Source organism: Portunus trituberculatus, chromosome 44 (assembly GCF_017591435.1).
Source record: "Portunus trituberculatus isolate SZX2019 chromosome 44, ASM1759143v1, whole genome shotgun sequence".
Taxonomy (NCBI): domain Eukaryota; kingdom Metazoa; phylum Arthropoda; class Malacostraca; order Decapoda; family Portunidae; genus Portunus; species Portunus trituberculatus.
In genome coordinates this window covers 14,795,613-14,815,029 of record NC_059298.1, presented here as the reverse complement: position 1 = coordinate 14,815,029, position 19,417 = coordinate 14,795,613, and the positions used below count along the sequence as shown (strand labels likewise).

General features: G+C 45.5%; 2 protein-coding genes across 2 annotated transcripts in view; both read left to right on the top strand.

Annotated features, from left to right (window-relative positions):
- LOC123518564 (von Willebrand factor A domain-containing protein 8-like) overlaps positions 1–19,417 on the top strand; it is a 124,766-nt gene that overhangs the window by 61,602 nt on the left and 43,747 nt on the right.
- LOC123518561 lies at positions 7,350–18,040 on the top strand. Its single transcript, XM_045279415.1, is given in 3 exon segments — positions 7,350–7,519; positions 14,262–15,554; positions 15,557–18,040. Coding segments are annotated over 2 exon segments (792 nt in total). The 5' UTR covers positions 7,350–7,519; positions 14,262–15,454; the 3' UTR covers positions 16,249–18,040.

The following is a 19,417-nucleotide window of genomic DNA, read 5'->3' as shown; positions in this document are numbered from 1 at the left end:
TCTTCCCAATCCTAAATAAATAAAACAAAACTTAAAAACTACTCGTTCTGATTTGTAAGTACTCATTTTTCAACTAATTTTTACACCCACACTTAAGAAAAATGCCCCTCCTTTCACTGAATCTCCAAAAGTTCTACCGATTTTCTCACACAAACTCGTTAAAAAGTTCAATTCCCCGCACGGTAAAGAGGAAGGGAAGAGTGAAAGAGGGAAAGGTTCGAGTGAAGAAGGAGAGTTAGCAGGGAGGATAAACAGAGGATAAGTGGTGACAATTGATAATAGGTAGCGTTGAGGAAGGTTCAAGGTTCTGTGGTGGTGGTGGCGGTGTTCGTGTGAGGGAGTGAGTGCGTGATCATTGCAACGTAAGAAAGTACCTCCTCCTCCTCCTCCTCCTCCTCCTCCTCCTCCTCCTCCTCCTCCTCCTCCTCCTCCTCCTCCTCCTCCTCCTCTAGCATGGACAATTAAATCTTAAACAATGCTATTCAATTATTACATGGTTGCAATTGTGTGTGTGTGTGTGTGTGTGTGTGTGTGTGTGTGTGTGTGTGTGGAGAGAACATAAAGGTATGTGCACGCGTGGCTTCGGTTCTTTGTGTGTGTGTGTGTGTGTGTGTGTGTGTGTGTGTGTGTGTGTGTGTGTGTGTACATGAATGTGCGTGTTTTCTTGACCTTTACCGCACGCTGTTTTTTTTTTTTTATATACATTTATATAATTAAATGAAATTCTGGGGTCACGAGGGTAGGTGTTGACGTGAGACAGACAGACAGACAGACAGAGAGAGAGAGAGAGAGAGAGAGAGAGAGAGAGAGAGAGAGAGAGAGAGAGAGAGAGAGAGAGAGAGAGAGAGAGAGAGAAGCGTATGGCATTTTTAAGTTTCGTAACCTTTCAATATTCACTCTACATAACACACACACACACACACACACACACACACACACACCCTTGTATGTATTTACGCATATGCCATGGACGTTTTTCTATACACGTTTCCTTGGGGCATGCAAGTACACATACAGAGCAGGAGGGCTCGTGTGCGTAATTGCTGTGTAGACTCGGGTTGCGTGTACGTTTGTCTCGCGGGCGTGTAGAGCTGGAAATTATGAGCTAAATGAACCTTGATAATGTGTGTGTGTGTGTGTGTGTGTGTGTGTGTGTGTGTGTGTGTGTGTGTGTGTGTGTGTGTGTCGGGTTACCAGTAACTCTAAACAACGTGACGGTAATCTTGGTGACTCTTCTGCTAGTTTTATCTCTCTCTTCCTCCTCCTCCTCCTCCTCCTCCTCCTCCTCCTCTCACATTGTTTAATGCACTCGTCCGATCTCAACTTGAGTACTGTGTCCAATTCTGGTCACCCCATTATAGGAAAGATATAGACAACCTGGAGAGTCCAAAGAAGAGTTACCGAGTTGATCCCACGACTGCGAAACAAGCCTTACGAGGAGCGCTTGAGGGAACTCAACTTATTCAGTTTAGAGAAGCGGCGAATGCGAGGAGATTTAATTGAACTATTTAAAAGGTTCCGGGCTTTGATAACGTAAATGTAAACAACTATCTCACCATTGACAGCTCCAACACCACTAGAAATAATGGTTACAAGATTACAGGTAAGCGTTTAAGATCAGATGAGGCTAAACATTATTTCTTCACTAGAATTGTAAATGTCTGGAACTCTCTCCCAGCACATGTTGTCCGTAGCAATACGATAGAAACTTTTAAAAAAAGGTTGGACATTCATCTCGCATTAAGCCCTCAAATGACGTACTTTGCGCCTACATAAGATATCCTTTTTTTTTTAGTTACTGTATTAGATAGTATCACTTCTCTTTCAATCTTTCCTGTCATATCTGTGACTTCCTCTCTTTTTTTCTTCCTTGAACCCTGATGTCCTTCAGCCTCTAAGTCGTAGAATCTGTAGTGGTAGCATAGACACACAGACAGCCTCGTTAGGCGCAGTAGGGCTGTTGCTGTCTGTTCTTTCCTTTGTATTCCTTTGTATTCCTCCTCCTCCTCCTCCTCCTCCTCCTCCTCCTCCTCCTCCTCCTCCTCCTCCTCCTCCTCCTCCTCCTCCTCCTCCTCCTCCTCCTCCTCCTCCTCCTCCTCCTCCTCCTCCTCCTCCTCCTCCTCCTCCTCCTCCTCCTCCTCCTCCTTCTTTTCCCCCTCTTCCTCCTCCTCCTCCTCCTCCTCCTTTTCCTCCTCCTCGTCCTTTTGTGTTACTTTCCTCGCTTTTGGTTATTTTCCTCTTTACTTTGCTCCGTAATCTCTTGCTTTCTTTTCTTGCCTCTTCTCCTACTCCTTCCTCTCCATGTTTTCGATCTTCTTTACATTCTGTATTGATTCTTCTCTCTCCTGCATTCTTTTCGTTTTTTTTTTTTTTTTTTTTTTTTGTACCGTTAGCTCACCTTTTTTTTTTTTCCTCATACTCTTCACCATTTTTCCTTCCTGTTATCTTCTTTGACTGAATTTTCTCTTCACTTCTCTTTTCTCTCCTTTCCGTATCTTCTCTTTTTTTCTCTTTTTCTCTCCTTATTATTGTAGAGTTTATTTCTCCTTTTTTCCTGCATTTTCTATTTCTGACCCTGTTGCATGTCCTCTTCACCTCAGTTCTTATCGTCGTTATCCTGTACTACAACCACAACCACCACTACCATCATCAACCCCCTCACGTCTTATTCTAAAGCCACGCCGCCTCACTGTCATCACCTCTCTATCCATCATTGGAGACAACACGCGGCACCCACCCAAGGCAAGACCACTCAGGGTAACCAGGGAGGAACAGGAGACTTTGGCTTATCAGGACAGCATGCGAACACTCCTTACGATAGCACAAAAAAGTTTAAGAAAGTGAACTGTCCTTCGAGTCGCGTGTGTGCATTTTACGTCACTCACCAGCGTTTGGTAGAGGAATGAAAAAGGGAGTGGGGTAAAAATTTAATATAGTTTAGAGTGTGTGATGATTGTATACGTGTGTTTTGTTTACGTCTTTTATGTTGATTTGTTATTTTATTTATTATTTTTAAGGATAGAAAGAAAGTTGAATGAAGTTAACAATCTGAACCATGTCTATATTTTATAAGCCATTCGTCAGTGCTTGCAAAGAAAAAGAGGAAAAAAAGTAAGGAGAAAGAAAGAAAAATTAAATGGATAGAGTGTTTTAAAATCAATTACTCGTAAATTTTTATTACATTTTTGGTGGGAATAAAAAAACTTCCTCACCACAACTAAATGAAAAGAAAGGAAGAGGTTGAAAATAATACAGCTGTTGGAGTGGTATTCTTGTACTCGTCTCTCGTTTTTATATATATATATATTTTCCTTTTTGAGTAGAAAATAGAAAATTGAAGTTAAGAAAATGAACTACCTGAGTGACGTGTGCATTTTACTAGTCACTCACCAGCACCCAGTTAAAAAAAAAAAAAAAAAATAGGATCGCATGGATAAAGTTATGAAAATATTTAAGAATCAGAATCTTGTACTTCTTTCTGCTTTCTCCATTTTTTTTTTTTTTTGATGGGGGAGGGCGGGCATGGGAATTTTTTTTTTTTTTTTTTTTTTTTTTTTTGCGGGGGTGAGTGTAAATTGTGGGCCGGAGTTAGTGAGTGGTGAGTTATGGTTTCTGATAATGACTCGTGATTATAACGTGCGCTGTAATGGTCAGTTGTAGTTTTATCAGTAAGTTATGCAAGGCTGGCGTAACTTATAACTTGTGCTGATCAAATTTATGAAGGTGGTGGTGGTGGTAGTGTTGGTGCGGCGTGACTGAGTTGTGTCTTAGTAATAGTGGTTTGTAGTGATAAATTTAGTATTTTTATTATTTCTTATTTAATAACTTGTAATATTTTCGCTTTTTTTTTTACTTAAGTGTTTTTTATAATTTTTTAGGCGATGTTCATAAGTTCATATATTTCAGTGGGTCGTGGTTGTATTTTAGCCTTTTTTTTTTCTTAGGGAATGATGTTTGAAAGTTATTTTTATTGTTGTTGTAGTGGCTTTTTATGTAAGTTTTTCAGATTGACTTTATTTGCCTAATTTTTCTTTACAATTCCATGATAAATGTGACTTGTTTCTTTTCTTAAGATATCTGCCAAACGGTTTATCTTTATAGTTTTGCTTCTCCATTCATGTTACACTTTCATAATCTTTTTTGAGAGAGTCAATTTTAGTAATAACTACATTCCTCTCTCAAATTTTCTTTTGTGTGAACTCCACATTTATTTGATCATATTTTTTTGATGGGGAAGGGAGCGAGTCAGTTTCACGTTTTAATTCCTTCCTCATTAGTTAGTTTTTCAAGTCACTATTTCGTTTCTTTTTCTTTCTATTATTTTTCTTCTTGTGGCCTCTAATTGAGCGTCGGCCTTGTGTTCCTGCTTAGTTCATTTACCGGCTGTCGTGAGACCACACCCAACTTTTTTTTTTTTTTTTTCTGTGGTCTTTGCTCATTTAGCGTGTGTTGGAGCGTACAGGGAGTTGCGGTGCCCCTCGTTTATCAGGCGCTGCTGTGAGGTTGTACTAGATAAACCTGATTTCTTTTTCCTTTTACGTACTTTTTATTTTTTTATTATTTTTTTTTTTTGTGTGTGTGGTGCACGTGTTCTTGCATGTGTGTGTTTGTGGTTTTCAATTTTACTCGGCAAGGAGGTCATGACAGTGTCGCTTTTGCCTTGAACATGTGCCACCCTAGGGAAGGGCACGCTGCAGTAAGTGGATGGTTTATTGCCCACATATACATTTCCACAATTAATATCCAGAACTGAATTGTACATGCTCTACCTTAACACACACACACACACACACACACACACACACACACACACACACAGCTGTATCGTACTTGTGACTGCGTACTGTCTTTTTGAGTACTAAACTGATCTTTCCACCATTACTGAAAAAAAAGATCAATAAATAAAAAATACTGGATACCTTGCAAGTTTTATCCTGCTAACAACCCAATCATCTCGTTACTTAAACAGGAAATAAAAAAAAAAAAAAAAACGAAATTGAGCCTTCCATGAAAAAAGAGTTTAGTGTACCATCAAAGCATAATAACACTGAAAAACTCTGTGTGTGTGTGTGTGTGTGTGTGTGTGTGTGTGTGTGTGTGTGTGTGTGTGTGCGTGTGTGTGTGTGTTCGCCTGCTTTTTATATGCCTCTAATATTTTTCAACACGTGGGCCACCAGTTTGTTCCACACACTCACTTCCTCGTCAGCTTGTCTCGTTCAGCGCACAACCTGGAATTTCGCCAAACACTCAGGTATTTGTCGGGCGCCGGGACGCTGCCACCCTCTAATCAAGCATTCCCGGCTGCTCTGTATTCCGTATAGAAGAAAATAACATGAATTTCTCCACCTGTTTGTATTGTTACCCATTACTCTCTCTCTCTCTCTCTCTCTCTCTCTCTCTCTCTCTCTCTCTCTCTCTCTCTCTCTCTCTCTCTCTCTCTCTCTCTCTCTCTCTCTCTCTCTCTCTCTCTCTCTCTCTCTCTCTCTCTCTCTCTCTCTCTCTCTCTCTCTAACTAGCGTTAACAAGACAAACCACCACCACCACCACCACCACCACCACCACCACCACCACCACCACCACCACCACCACCTCCTCCTCCTTACGCCAAGCCAACCCGCATGCATTAACAGTCACGAACGGTCTAGTATCACAACGTAAACAAAGTATTGATCGCCGTTCACGTGTCCTCGTTATGCTCGCTGTTCTAATACCTTAACCCGGTCAGGCAGGCAGGCGCTTCAGGAGTCATTGTCACTTGTTACTGTACATACTTAAGGGGGATAGAACAACTCCTCGTATGATTTGTCTCTTTTTTTCCCAGTGAAGCGTTGACGGTGGAGAGTCAAAGAGGGAGACAAGGATGAAATGATGAATGTTTTGTGTATAAGTATGTAATGGCACTGGTTTGGAGAACGAAATTGAAGGGAAGGAAGTGTTGTATGGGGCATGAAGGAAATAAATGGGGAAGGAAGGGATAAAGAAGGTGTAAGGGGAATGGAAAAGGAAAGGAAATGAATAGAAAAACGATAATATCAATGAGAGAGGTAAAAAAAAAGAGATGTGGAAGGAAAAGGAAAAGACAGAGAAAGTAAGAAAGAGAGAAATGAATGAGGAAAGGAAAAAAAGTGGGAGGCAAACAGAAGACAAAAAAAGAGAGAAAGGGAAGCGAATGAGGATGGAAAAGACAAAAAAAGACACATGAATGTACGATAGAAAAAAAAAAACATAGGAATGGGAGAAAAAGAAGTAGAAAAGGAAAGAATAAAGGAAAGAGAGATAGAAAACAAACAAACAAGACTATACAGTAGAAAAAAACATGAGAAGGGGAAGACAATAAGGAAGGGAGGAAGGATGGGAAAGACCAAAAAAAAAACAACAACAGAGACAAGAACGTGCAATAGAAAAAAAAACACAAGAAAGAGAAAAAAGGAAGGAAGGAATAGGAAGACGTAGAGAAAGAGAGAGAGAAGGGAGAGGAAGTTCATGAGGCGACACAGAGCCATCATGGGATTTAGAGGTGCAGAAGGCAAATTGGTGTCGTTAGGGATGTCTGGTGGGGAGAGAAAAGTGCGTGTGGTGAGGCTTGGGTGTGGTGGACGTGCTGGGGTGAAGTGCTTGTGGCGGCGACGCGGGACATGAGTGAGGCGGGAAGGAGAGGAGGAGAAAGGCAGGCATGGTGGATTTGCGGGGATTAAGGGAGTTATTTTGGTATTTGAAAAGGAGAAAGAAAGAAATGGAGTGATTTTTTGGATTTGTAAGGAAGATATATGGTTTTTTTTTATTTATATGAAGAGAAAAAAAGTGTGAGCTATTTTAGATTTGAAAAAAATAAAGTATGATGAAATTTTGTTGTAGAAAAGAAAACTGCGGCGAATTTCTACATTTGAAAACTGAAAAGGTGATTCTGGATTTGAAAAGAAAAGAAAAAATATAGAAGGAATTGTTGAAATGAAGGGACAGAAAGAGGAACAGTCATCGAAAGAAAATAAGGAAAAGAAAGAAAATAATCTTGAATGTAAATAGAATAAAGAAAAGAAGAAGCAACCAGGAAGGATAAACAGAAGGAGGAAGAGGAAGAGAAGAAAGAAGATGAAGAGCAGAAGAGAGAAGAAAATCTTGAGAAACACGAGAGAGAGAGAGAGAGAGAGAGAGAGAGAGAGAGAGAGAGAGAGAGAGAGAGAGAGAGAGAGAATACAAAAAGAGGAAAAATAAACGGAGGAGGAGGAGCTAAAAAGGATGGGCAGAGAAATAGGAAAAGGAAACGAAGAAAGAGGAGGAGTAACCGCAGCCGGAGAAGGAGGAGGAGGAGAAGGAGGAGGAGTGTGTAGGGTGGAGGGGAGGGGGAAGAGTTAGTGGCGGCGGAGGGAAGCAGTGCCTGGAGAGTGAGAGCAGCAGGAGCAGCAGCAGCAGTCTGGCGGCCGTGAGGGTGGAGGTGTGGGTAGTGCCTCACGCTTGCTGCCTCACGTCATCTCACTGGCACTGGCACTCACTCCCGCTCCGCCGCCCGCCGCTGCTGCAGGTGAGCGCCGCCAACACATCTGCTTCTTGACCTACCTCATACCTGCCTGCTCGCCTCACCTACTCTATTACCTTGTTTTTTTTATGGCCTGCCTGTCCTGTTATCTCAGCTTTTCCTTGCCTTCTCTGCCTGCAAACTGACCCGTTCCTCCTTTCCCAGCCTGCACTCTGAACTTTAGCCTGCCCACTTACCTGATCACTCACTGCTCCCTTCTCGTACACTCTATTACCTTGTTTTTATGGCCTGCCTGTCCTGTTATCTCAGCTCTTCCTTGCCTTCCCTGCCTGCACAATGACCTGCTTCTCCTCCTCAGCCTGCATAGTGACCTGCTCCTTTCCCAGCCTGATAAGTGACTTTCCTGACTTCCCCCTTCCTTCCCTGCCTGCTCTACACTACTCTGTTAATTGGTCCTGCCTCTCCTTCCTAATTAATTGACCTCCACCCTCGTTTTGTTTATTAAGTTGGCCTGCTCCTGCTGTTCCTGTCTTGCTTAATTCTCCCAGCCTGTTTCGCCCTGCCTGGTTCTCAACGGCCTACTGCTACTACTGCTGCTGTTGTTGTCTCCCTTCTCACCGGTCCGCGGCTCACCTGGTTATCGTGTTGTGTTTCGTGTCATGTTGTGTGTGTGTGTGTGTGTGTGTGTGTGTGTGTGTGTGTGTGTGTGTGTGTGTGTGTGTTGGAGACAGACGGGCGTTTAACGGGATTGCGCAGAGGCATGTGTGAGTTTGCGGTGCGTGTGTCCTTGTTTACAGACACACACACACACACACACACACACACACACACACACACACACACACACACACACACACACACACACACACACACACACACACACACACACACACACACACACACACACACACGTTGGGCTCTCAGTCGCTTTACAAATTGTTTCCCCGCACGCCGCGAGTAACTGAGAGTGCGACGAAGGAAGGGAGTGCATTACTAAGTCACCAGCGTCTTAGTCTCATTGGAATTTCTTCTTTCTTTGGTAACGTGGCATAGTATGAGGAAAACATGGTCCTTTTTTTATTACTATAGTTAGTTACTCTGTCTTGCCATTCAGATTGCATAGGGACAGAAAAAGAGAGAATAAGAGGTTACTTTTGTGCTTTTGATTGGAAAGGTACAAAAATGTGTCTTGAATATTGCAGATAGGAAAAATTACAATGTTTAACTATCCGTTCGTTTTTTTTTTTTTTATTTAAGGATATAGAACTATTCAGGAAGAGTGCTATTCAAGTGTCTAAAGTTAGTCTGGGGAAAAAAATGTCTAGGAGTGAGAAAAAGTAACCTTCCACTCACGCTATTCAGTCACTACTCCCTCGTATAGACTCCTCACCCCTTCCTCAACACTCCTCACCTCTTCTCCAATATACTTCTCACCCCTTCATCAATATTCCTCACCTCTTCTCCAATGTACTCCTCACCCCTTCCTAAATACTCCTCACCTCTTCTCTGTACTCCTCACCCCTTCCTCATCACTCCTCACTCCTCACCTCCTCTCTGTACTCCTCACCTCCTCTCTGTACTCCTCACCTCCTTTCTGTACTCCTCACCCCTTCCTCAACACTCCTCACCTCTTCTCTATACTCCTCACCCCTTCCTAAACACTCTTCACCTCTTCTCTATTCTCTTCACCCCTTCCTCAACACTCTTCACCCCTTCTCTATTCTCTTCACCTCTTCCCCTATATACTACTATTCACCCTTTCCTCAACACTTCTCACCTCTTCTCTATTCTCTTCACCCCTTCCTCTATATTCCTCACTCCTTCATCTTTTGTCTTTTGGCTAATTCTATCAAACCTGCAAAGGGACTGGTTACTAAGTGGACCTCTTTTTTATTTAAATTTTTTTGTTGCCCTAGTTCAGGTTTTCCCTCTTACATAGAAAAAAAAATCTATACTCGTCAGCCCGTCAGCAGCCGCGTCGTCCAAGTTTTAGAATAAGTTGAACGGCAGCGCAATTTTGCCTTGGGAGAGTAAGAAAGAGACCGTGGCATGCGAAGTGGCGGAAGGAGGGAGTCACGGCACACAGGAGACTCGCTGCTTTATGACCCAAGGCTAGCGGCGCTCCTGTGTGGACTGTTTGCTACTGTCCTGGTGTTACAAGCGTAGTGTGAGACTGAGGATGCATCTTGTACTGTAACATGATATAGACTGACTCAATTTTGTCTTATTTCTTTCTTTATCTTTCTCTCTTTACACCTAATCTTTCTTTACCTTGTCGCTTTACCTTGCCTTACTTTATCTAATCTATCTTAAACTAACCTCATTTCATCGTATATTATCTTATCTTACCTTACTCTGCCTTGCTTTATCTCACTTCACCTTGCCATACCTTACCATACTCCATCTTACATTATCTAATCTTACCTTATCCTATCTTACCTCACCTCACCTCGCCTTACCTTACGTTGACATACTTAACCTAACCGCGCCTCACTATACCTCAGCAAACCCCACCAGTTTTGAACCACCACCAGAAAACCCAAACAAGAATTAATCGCATGTAGGTATTGAAAAAAAGTAATGGAAAAGCAAGAGTGGTGAGCGGCGTACAGGGAGAGGGAGACAAACGAGAGTGAGAACTGAATGCATGGTGTAGAGATAGAGGGACAGGAGGAGAGAGGAGAAGAGAAGGAGGAGGAGGAGGAGGAGGAGGAGCAGGAGGAGGGGAAGTGTCCCATGCTTCATTTATTACTGGTGTGTCCGTGTCAGCAGCGGTAGTGGTAACTGGAGTGTGGTGGTGGTTGGGGTGTTGTATGTCGCGCCTTTCCTTGCACTCACTCACTCACTCAGGGCTCGCAGGGTTAGTTTGTGTCAGGGAGGGAAGAGGGACGGCCGCGTGTGTGTTGCTGTGCTGCTGGTGGCGGTGCTGGCGAAGACGGTACTGGTGTAGTGTAAACAATGAAGGTGGTGGCGAAGATATGAATTTCTCGAGTGTGGTGTAGCGGTGTGTGTGTGTGTGTGTGTGTGTGTGTGTGTGTGTGTGTGTGTGTGTGTGTGTGTGTGTGTGTGTGTGTGTGTGTGTGTGTGTGTATGTGTATGTGTGTGTGTGTGTGTGTGTGTGTGTGTGTGTGTGTGTGTGCGTGTAGGGTTACTCAGGCGGTTAGACAAAGGTGCGGTAGGTCAGATAATAGATCATCGTCATCATCAGCTTGTATGAGTTCAATGCAGGACAAAAGCCTTGCCAGCCCTCTCCACTCATCTCTGTCGGCTGCGGCGGGCAGTGTAGGGCTGTGGACGGGGCGCGACTGTAGGGACCCAGCCAATACTCCGCCACACTGGTTCACTGGATTGTATTGAGGGAAGCACATTCAGTAGACGTGTTTGAAGAAGCTGATTTAGTAACGTTTGGGTGAGGAAGAGAGGCGGTGCGGTGTTTTGGAGGTAAAGAGTGGAGTGTGTATGTCTGTCTGGCCACTGGTTGTTGTTCTTGTTATTATTGTACTATTAGTAATAGAAGTAGAAGTAGTAGCAGTGGTAGTTGTAGTACTAGTAGTAGTAGCAGTAGTAGTAGTAGTAGTAGTAGTAGTAGTAGTAGTAGTAGTAGTAGTAGTAGTAGTAAAATAATGATAGATCCCAAATTAACTTAGATATTACCAGTTATAGTACAATGATAAGAAATGGATCAGAGAGGGCGTGCTTATCTCCGCCAATGACACTGTTAACAATATCCTAAATTTTGCCCTAATATCTTGTTCCAGAATTTTCATTTCTCTTTAAACGTAGCATATCTTCCCACCGTTTCCCGAAATTTAATTAGATTATATTCCTTTAATGTTTTTGGCATTTGGACAGATTGATAGACAAACAAACTAACATGGATTCTTCTACTACCTTTTCCAGTTTTATAGTATGAGCAATAACAATGATAACAACAATAACGATAATATTGTTAACTATAGTTTTATGTATTTTCATATATCTATCACTGTGTGTGTGTGTGTGTGTGTGTGTGTGTGTGTGTGTGTGTGTGTGTGTGTGTGTGTGTGTGTGTGTGTGTGTGTGTGTGTGTGTCTGTGTGTGTTTTGCCACGGTTGCAGTAAACAGGCTTTGCGCAAAGCCAGCGTTTTCTTGTCTCCATATCAATTTTACATAGTTTTGTTGCAATCTCACGCATATTCCTTCCTCGTACCACCTTCACCTTCACCTTCACCTTCACCATCAACATCACCATCACCATCACCATCATCGTCATCATCATCTGGTTTCACGTATCATTACATAAATTGTGTGAAGATTTATATTTATTTCTCAGTTTTCTTTTACATACCTTCAGAAGTGTAATGTTATGTTTTTGTTACTTTGTCTTTCATTGCTTCTTTCGTTCTTCCATTTTCATTTACAGTCATTATTTCATTCATATCCGCTCGTTCCTGTTTTTCTGTCTCTTTAGATATTGACCTAACATTCTTTTCTTTACTTCTCCTTAACGGAAAGAGTAATTTTCACTCATCCCTTTTCGCATGAGGAAAATCTTGCAAGTTTGGTCTCACTTTTCAGCAGTCAGTCTTGCTCCATTAACTTTTTTTTTCAATTTTACCAAATAGGGCGACATTAGCTCATCTTCACATTCATGGACACAATAAGCTTTGCCTCATAACGGAACATAAATGTAGAGAGAGAGAGAGAGAGAGAGAGAGAGAGAGAGAGAGAGAGAGAGAGAGAGAGGAACAAGATAAAAATAATTGCCTTAAATGTGACTGACTCTCTTGAAGTTTTCTCCGCCTCTTAACAACCCCATGGCAGGCAGGAGATGAAACACACCGACTACTCTTACTGATGTGGCTTCTGCTTCCCATAAAAAAGAATTGAATATTATATAGTACACCGTAAATTAGTAAAAAAAAAAAAAATTGCCAGAAAACTAGAATATATGTCTGCTGGGATACCTTTTAATAGCCGGGAAGCTGATAGAGAAGAATTAGTTTAAAAAGGAGGTTTTCGTTCAGCTGTATAGGCAAGATATAGGGAAAACTAGCAAATTTTCTTTTTCTGTTGTGCCTTGGAATAGCCGGACAGCTGGTAGAGAAAAGTGGATAAGGTTGATAAAATGCCTTTGTCTTATAGCAGAATCTTGGAAACTAATGATGGTGTGTTGATGGAGGTTTATTTTAATAGTAAAAGTAACGTGCACTTAGATATACCCAGGGCATTGTTGTTTGTATCGTTTAGAGACGGTGGTAATGAGTCCTCTATGTTGTCACTGTGACGTGCGCTGTGGTTCATGAAGTAAAGGTAACGGCAGTGAGAGAATTCCTTATGTGTTCACTTGTAGGTTTTAGTATTTGATTTATAACCAGTGCGTGCATCACACACACACACACACACACACACACACACACACACACACACACACACACACACACACACACACACACACACACACACACACACACACACACACACACACACACACACACACACACACGGCCCGGTAGCTCAGTGGTTAGAGCGCTGGCTTCAAGCCAGAGGACCGGGGTTCGATTCTGGCCGGGTGGAGATATTTGGGTATGTCTCCTTTCACGTGTAGCCCTGTTCACCTAGCAGTGAGTAGGTACGGGATGTAAATCGAGGAGTTGTGACCTTGTTGTCCGGTGTGTGGTGTGTGCCTGGTCTCAGACCTATCCCAAGATCGGAAATAATGAGCTCTGAGCTCGTTCCGTAGGGTAACGTCTGGCTGTCTCGTCAGAGACTGCAGCAGATCAAACACACACACACACACACACACACACACACACACACACACAAAATATACATGGGTTGTGTAACATTTTTTTTCAAGCAGTATGGATTTCTGGCTGTCTGTTTTTGTTTTAACAGCGTGTTAGCATGTGTGTGTGTGTGTGTGTGTGTGTGTGTGTGTGTGTGTGTGTGTGTGTGTGTGTGTGTGTGTGTGTTCTACTCTTTATGTGCGTTGGTGTGCGTCGTAATCTCAAGCAGACCTGCTAGCAAGGGAGACACGAAAGCGTGTCTACACACACACACACACACACACACACACACACACACACACACACACACACACACACACACACACACACACACACACGCACACACACACACACACACACACACACACACGGATTCCACCACTCCTCGGTCGTCCCATATTCACAAGTGTGTTACAAATTAATTCTGTCCCTTATTCTTGCGTTATTCAAATCAGGTCTCCACATTACATCTAGCACTTTTTTTCCTTACTTTCTCGCTTGAAATATGAAGGTGCGAGAAGGAAATAATATAGTGTAAAATTACGCTGTTAATCCCGTGGGTGGGTGTTGAGACCGTGCGGTGCAGTACGTGGAAGAGGTTCTCAGTCAGTGGCGGGGCCAGGCAGGAGGTGCTGGGTGTGGCGGGTTAGTGTCGCCTCACTGGTGCTGCAGCTCAGGTAGTATTGCTGCTCGCGGGGTTCGCTGTGGAGCTTTTGTGGCGTGGCTGTGACCTAGAACACGACAGACAGCTTAGCGCGTGTGTGTGGTGTGCTGCGTGTGGTGGCTTGAGGAGTAGTGTTTGTCTGTTCGTGCGTGTATGAATGTTTGTGTGTTGGTGAGCTGTGGACAGACAGGTGGTGAAGGTGGCAGTGTTTTGCGGGCTGGTCGTCGCCTCCCGGAGGCAACAGCAGCAGTAGCAGCAGCAGCAGCAAGAGGCTTGCATGTCACCAGGTGGCGACCATTGATTGGGATTCCGCACACGTCTGACTTATCTTGTTAACATGTTTTGGTAATTACAGGTGATGAAATAAAAGTGAGTGATGACGGCGAGGCAGCGGTGCAGGGTCACTTAGTGTTGTGCCTCCCGCCGCTGTCGTCGCCGCCGCCTCCGTCACCAGGTGCCGGGAAGTGAGCAGCGCGAGGGACACGCGGCGATGACGTGCACAGTTATCATGTCATGTGGAAAGAACATTTAGAGAACATTGATCGAGGCGTGATACAACCCAGGCTCTGACGGAGACACTTCGGTGTGCCTGCGTACGGCGTGCTGGTGACGTCATGGGTCACGTTTAGTGTGGCACGGCGGCGGCCTGAGCCACAGGGCCGCCGCCGCCGCCCGGCCCTCCGCGCCCCTCACTTCCTCTGCGGACCTTGTGCCATTCACTCCACCTCCTCCTTCCACCGTCAGCCACCTCCGCTGCTACTCTTGCCGCAGGCCAACACTTGCTGCGAGACTTGGCTCCATGCACCGCCACCATAAACATTAACAACCAGATGAATCGCATCGCTCCAGAAAGCTGATTTGTCAATAGTAATTACACATGATTACCTACGAATGGCTGAGATCGATGCTAATGTAATAGAGGTACCCGTGAAGGCACTGGAGGTCAAGTCACGCTAGGTGTCCCCGAGGCCAAGCATCGCCCGCCCGCCCGCCTCCCACACTCACACAAAGACTCACCTGTGGCCGCCCCTCCCCTGACACCTCACCCTCCTTCCACCAATATTTTGCCTCCATTCATTTATTTAACTCACTAAACTGGCAGCATCGCGGGCCACCTGACTCAACAACTCACCCCCGTCACGCCAACCCGTGGCTTCTCCGTCGCCAGCCATCGTTACCAACCACATTATCATTCTCACGCCAGCCCTTCCCACCCCCAGCACGCCAACACACGCTGGGGTGTCGTGACTCTGCGCCAGTGTGTCTTGGCGGACTATTACTGCGGCTCATCGTGCATGAAACTGGTGCATCTGGTGCTCGGCGCGGCCCGTGTGGCGGTGACTCTGAGTTCGAAGAAAGAGACTGACTGACTCTCGAGGTCAAGACTGACGTCCTGTTAGCAGAACAGACGGTGGTGCCGTGCGGGCCGGCGTGCGGGAGGCTGAGGCGTGCCACAGAGCCGTGGACGCGGGACTGGCTCCCCACGAGCAGAAGGTCGGCTCAGAGGAAGACAAGGAGCCGTCAGCCTCACTTGGTGTGTCGCAGATCATGTCAGTTGGTGTTCTCCCCACCAGCAGGTTTTTTCATTGGGAAAGTGCTAGGAAGCCTGCCATCACCCGCTGCGCCTACCGCTCCTCCTCTCCACACCACCAGCCCGTGGGGTGTCCCACCTCCACACCCAGTACCCGTGCCCTCACCACCGCCACCACCATCACCACCACCGGCCGCGGCGGCGACACTTCACAGGGGAATCCCCACCGTGGCCGCGACGCTCCAGCGAGGCCGCCCCGCCTTCTCTCGCCTCGTCGTGTTTTACCGACTCGTCCAGTCTTCTCACCGCAGACTCGCTCACGCTGAGCAGCGAGGTCTCTTCCGGGGCTGAGCGGTTCCCCAGAAATTCTGGCACATTATTCGTAACAAGAAATCCCTTTGTCGGCAGCAGGATGGCCACCGGCGCCCCGAGGAACACCGCTGAGGGGCCGCGGGGCACGTCCACTGCTGCAGCGAGGGAGGTGAAGCAGTACCTAAACAGCACGCTGTTCCCGCGTCCTTCCTCTACCCTGCAGGGCTACGCCTCGCTCTACCACCGCCTCAAGAAGCTGCCCGCTGCCCACAGGAAGGCCCTCCAGCGGAGCAAGGCGTCCGCTCAGGCCGGATCAGACTCTGACCCTGCCGCCGCGCGTCCTGACGGCCAGGGGGAGTCAGACCTGGATGACGTGGACTCCCTGGAGTGCCGCATGCCCTCGCCGCCCCGCCTGGAGATTCACATATATGTACCCACCGCCGCTGCCGCCTCTGCTGCTGCCGCCACTCACGAAGAAGATGGTGCAGCGCCACTCTAAGACTCTTGTGTTGCTGCACCTCTGGACTGTATCCTTTAGCATGTGTTACTCTCGTCGGTAGCTTTCGTAGTATCATGCAGAGAGAGTGTGTGTGACTCAGCCCAGCAGTATTAAAGCCTCAGTCCGAGCTCTGAGCAGCGTCTTGTCACTATAGTTAATTTTGTACGGTCTTATTGCCTGCTGGTGGACAGACCACGTGTTCCGCCGCTTAGTGACCAGACCACACAGCGCCGCCCGTGCCTCGGATTGACAGTAACACGCCTTGAGAGAGAGAGAGAGGAAGTCATAACAATCATGAAGGTTGTCGGTCTTGGTCTTTGCGTGTTGGTCGTGCTTGGAAAGAAATGGCCTTTGTAGAACTTTCGTTGTGTGAAAAGTGAAGTATGTTATTTTTATTGCATTGTATATACGTATACATAGAAATTTGTATATTTGCCAGGCAGGCTCGTGGAGAATGTTTGTGTGTTGTGCTGGGGTGTAATGTTGGTGGAGAAATGTGTGGCGCGGGGGAGGCTGAAGACAAGGGACAGGTCATATGCTGGCAACAGAAAGACCTCACCTTTTGTCTGTCACCGACACCAAACAAGAAACCATTACCGCCTCTTGAACTGAAACGACTCACAGTGCAAAGCAAAGAACAGCGCGGCTTCCTCAAGAGAGTAAGGGTGTGGTGTGCACGAGAACCTCACTGAAACACTCCAGCTTTTGTGCAAATTATAGACGATCACGGACCCCCATCGCTGCGAGGAAGGGACGCCGCGCCAACACGATAGAAATACGCACTGACCTCGTGGGGTTTAAGTGGTGACCTTGGGGCGTAATGGTCGTCACGCAGGTGTTCTCTATCACACACCACTCACCTGTGTCTCCTGCTTAATGTTGGGGCTACATAGGGGCTGAGACAGGCAGTCGTGAGTTAGTGGGATGACGGAACCAGCTACGAAAAACTAAGCAATGCCCTGTCACCCCAACACCACTGTCCTGCTGCAGCCTAAGGACGTGTATCTGGTGAAGGGAAGGAGCTTAGGGCGCGATGAGGGATGTGGGAGGTGAGCCGCGGGGTTTATAGATGTGTGATGCATTACCTGGACACACAACACGTGGTAATCATTGCGCTTCCAATCCCCGCTTGCCCATAATTAGTTAAGCCACCGCTTGGAGACCTTTCGTCCTCCTCCTCCTCCTCCTCCTCCTCCTCCTCCTGGTACTAATCATGGTTACCTCTTCTCATGCTTTCACTCTCATTCATCACTCTTGTCCTTGTTCATCCTCATCATTGTCCTCCTCACACACGTTCCTCTGGTTTGCACTCATGTATTATTCGTTCTTGTGCCTGCTTTTCTTTCGTTGTTCTCGTTCCCATTGTCTTTGTTCTTTATTTTTGTTCTTGCTTTCCTACTACTCATTGTTCGTTTTCTCCTTGTTTTCATGTTCTTTATTCTCTTTCTCATCGTCGTTGTTTATCCTTGTCACCTTCCACCTTCTCATTATTCTCTGTATTTTCTTTCCTCCTCCTCCTCCTCCTGAAATTTACCTCAAACATGTTACTTTTCTTTTTCCTTATTTTTTTTGTCCTTGTGCGAGTTAAACACGAGCGTTCATGCACGTTTATTCAGGAAATGCCTCGTGCAATAACAAGCCAAGAACTCATGCCATGTGTGCTATGCCTTGTAATACCCACCGAGCATTACACACACACACACACACACACACACACACACACACACACACACACACACACACACACACACACACACACACACACACACACACACACACACACACACCGCGTAGTGTAGTGGTTAGCACGCTCGACTCACAATCGAGAGGGCCGAGTTCGAGTCCCGGCGCGGCGAGGCAAATGGGCAAGCCTCTTAATGTGTAGCTCCTTTTCACCTAGCAGTAAATAGGTACGGGATGTAACTCGAGGGGTTGTGACCTCGCTTTCCCGGTGTGTGGTGTTGTGGTTCCAGTCCTACCCGAAGATCGGTCTATGAGCTCTGAGCTCGCTCCGTAATGGGGAAGACTGGCTGGGGTGACCAGCAGGACGACCGTGCTGAATTACACAAAAGAGCTTCATGCAAGAAATCATTATCATAGAGAAGTTTTGTCTTGCTAAGATTAAACATTCAACTCACTCATTCATTCACTGCTTCACTCTTACTCACCCAATCACTCACTCATTGTTTTACTCTTTCTCTCACTCACTCACTCACTCACTCACTCACTCACTCACTCGCCATCTTGCATATTCAACTCATCCTTATGATTTATCTGTTTTCACTCATTCACTCTATCGCTTTATCACTCATTCACTCCTTCATCCACATTTATTTACTCTGTCAATTTACCAGTGACTCAACCTAACCTAACCTAATCTAGCTTATCCACTCAACCCTCACACACACACACACACACCTACTCAATCATCCTCCCACTCCTGACCGTGTCTCTTCTTCCACCTATTTCTATCCTTTCCCACCATCCAGTCTACAAGCACTCTACGTCCACTTTTCCGTCCATTGAAGAACTCCAGTGGCGAGAGTTAATGAATTTTTTAGCCCCTTCATCGCTGCCTCCACCTTCCCGTCCCTCCCTTCCTTCCCACGCCCTCTATGGTGCATCGGAGAGGAACATAAGTAGAGGCCAACCCATCTATTGACTCTCTCTCGTGTCGTGTGGGTGCAGCTTGTGATATATATATATGTATTATAAAAGTATGTGTTATTGGTATATGTATATGTGTATATTGAAAAGTGTATATTTGATCTGTCTGTTCGTCTCTCTCTCTCTCTCTCTCTCTCTCTCTCTCTCTCTCTCTCTCTCTCTCTCTCTCTCTCTCTCTCTCTCTCTCTCTCGCTCTCGCTCTTTCAGCCTGCCCTATAGTACGCAGTGTTCCAAAATAGAGACGTTCTTTATCCCGTGCCATGCAGAGTTAATATTACTGAAAGTTTAGCGTGTTTGTAAAGGTGCAGATTAATGGCGCTGTGGACAGGTGCTGCAGGTGGAGGTGAAATAAATTATATATCAGGTGTTTCATGGCTTTATTCCCACGAGAGAGAGAGAGAGAGAGAGAGAGAGAGAGAGAGAGAGAGAGAGAGAGAGAGAGAGAGAGAGAGAGAGAGAGAGAGAGAGAGAGAGAGAGAGAGAATTTTAAGCCTTGTAAACA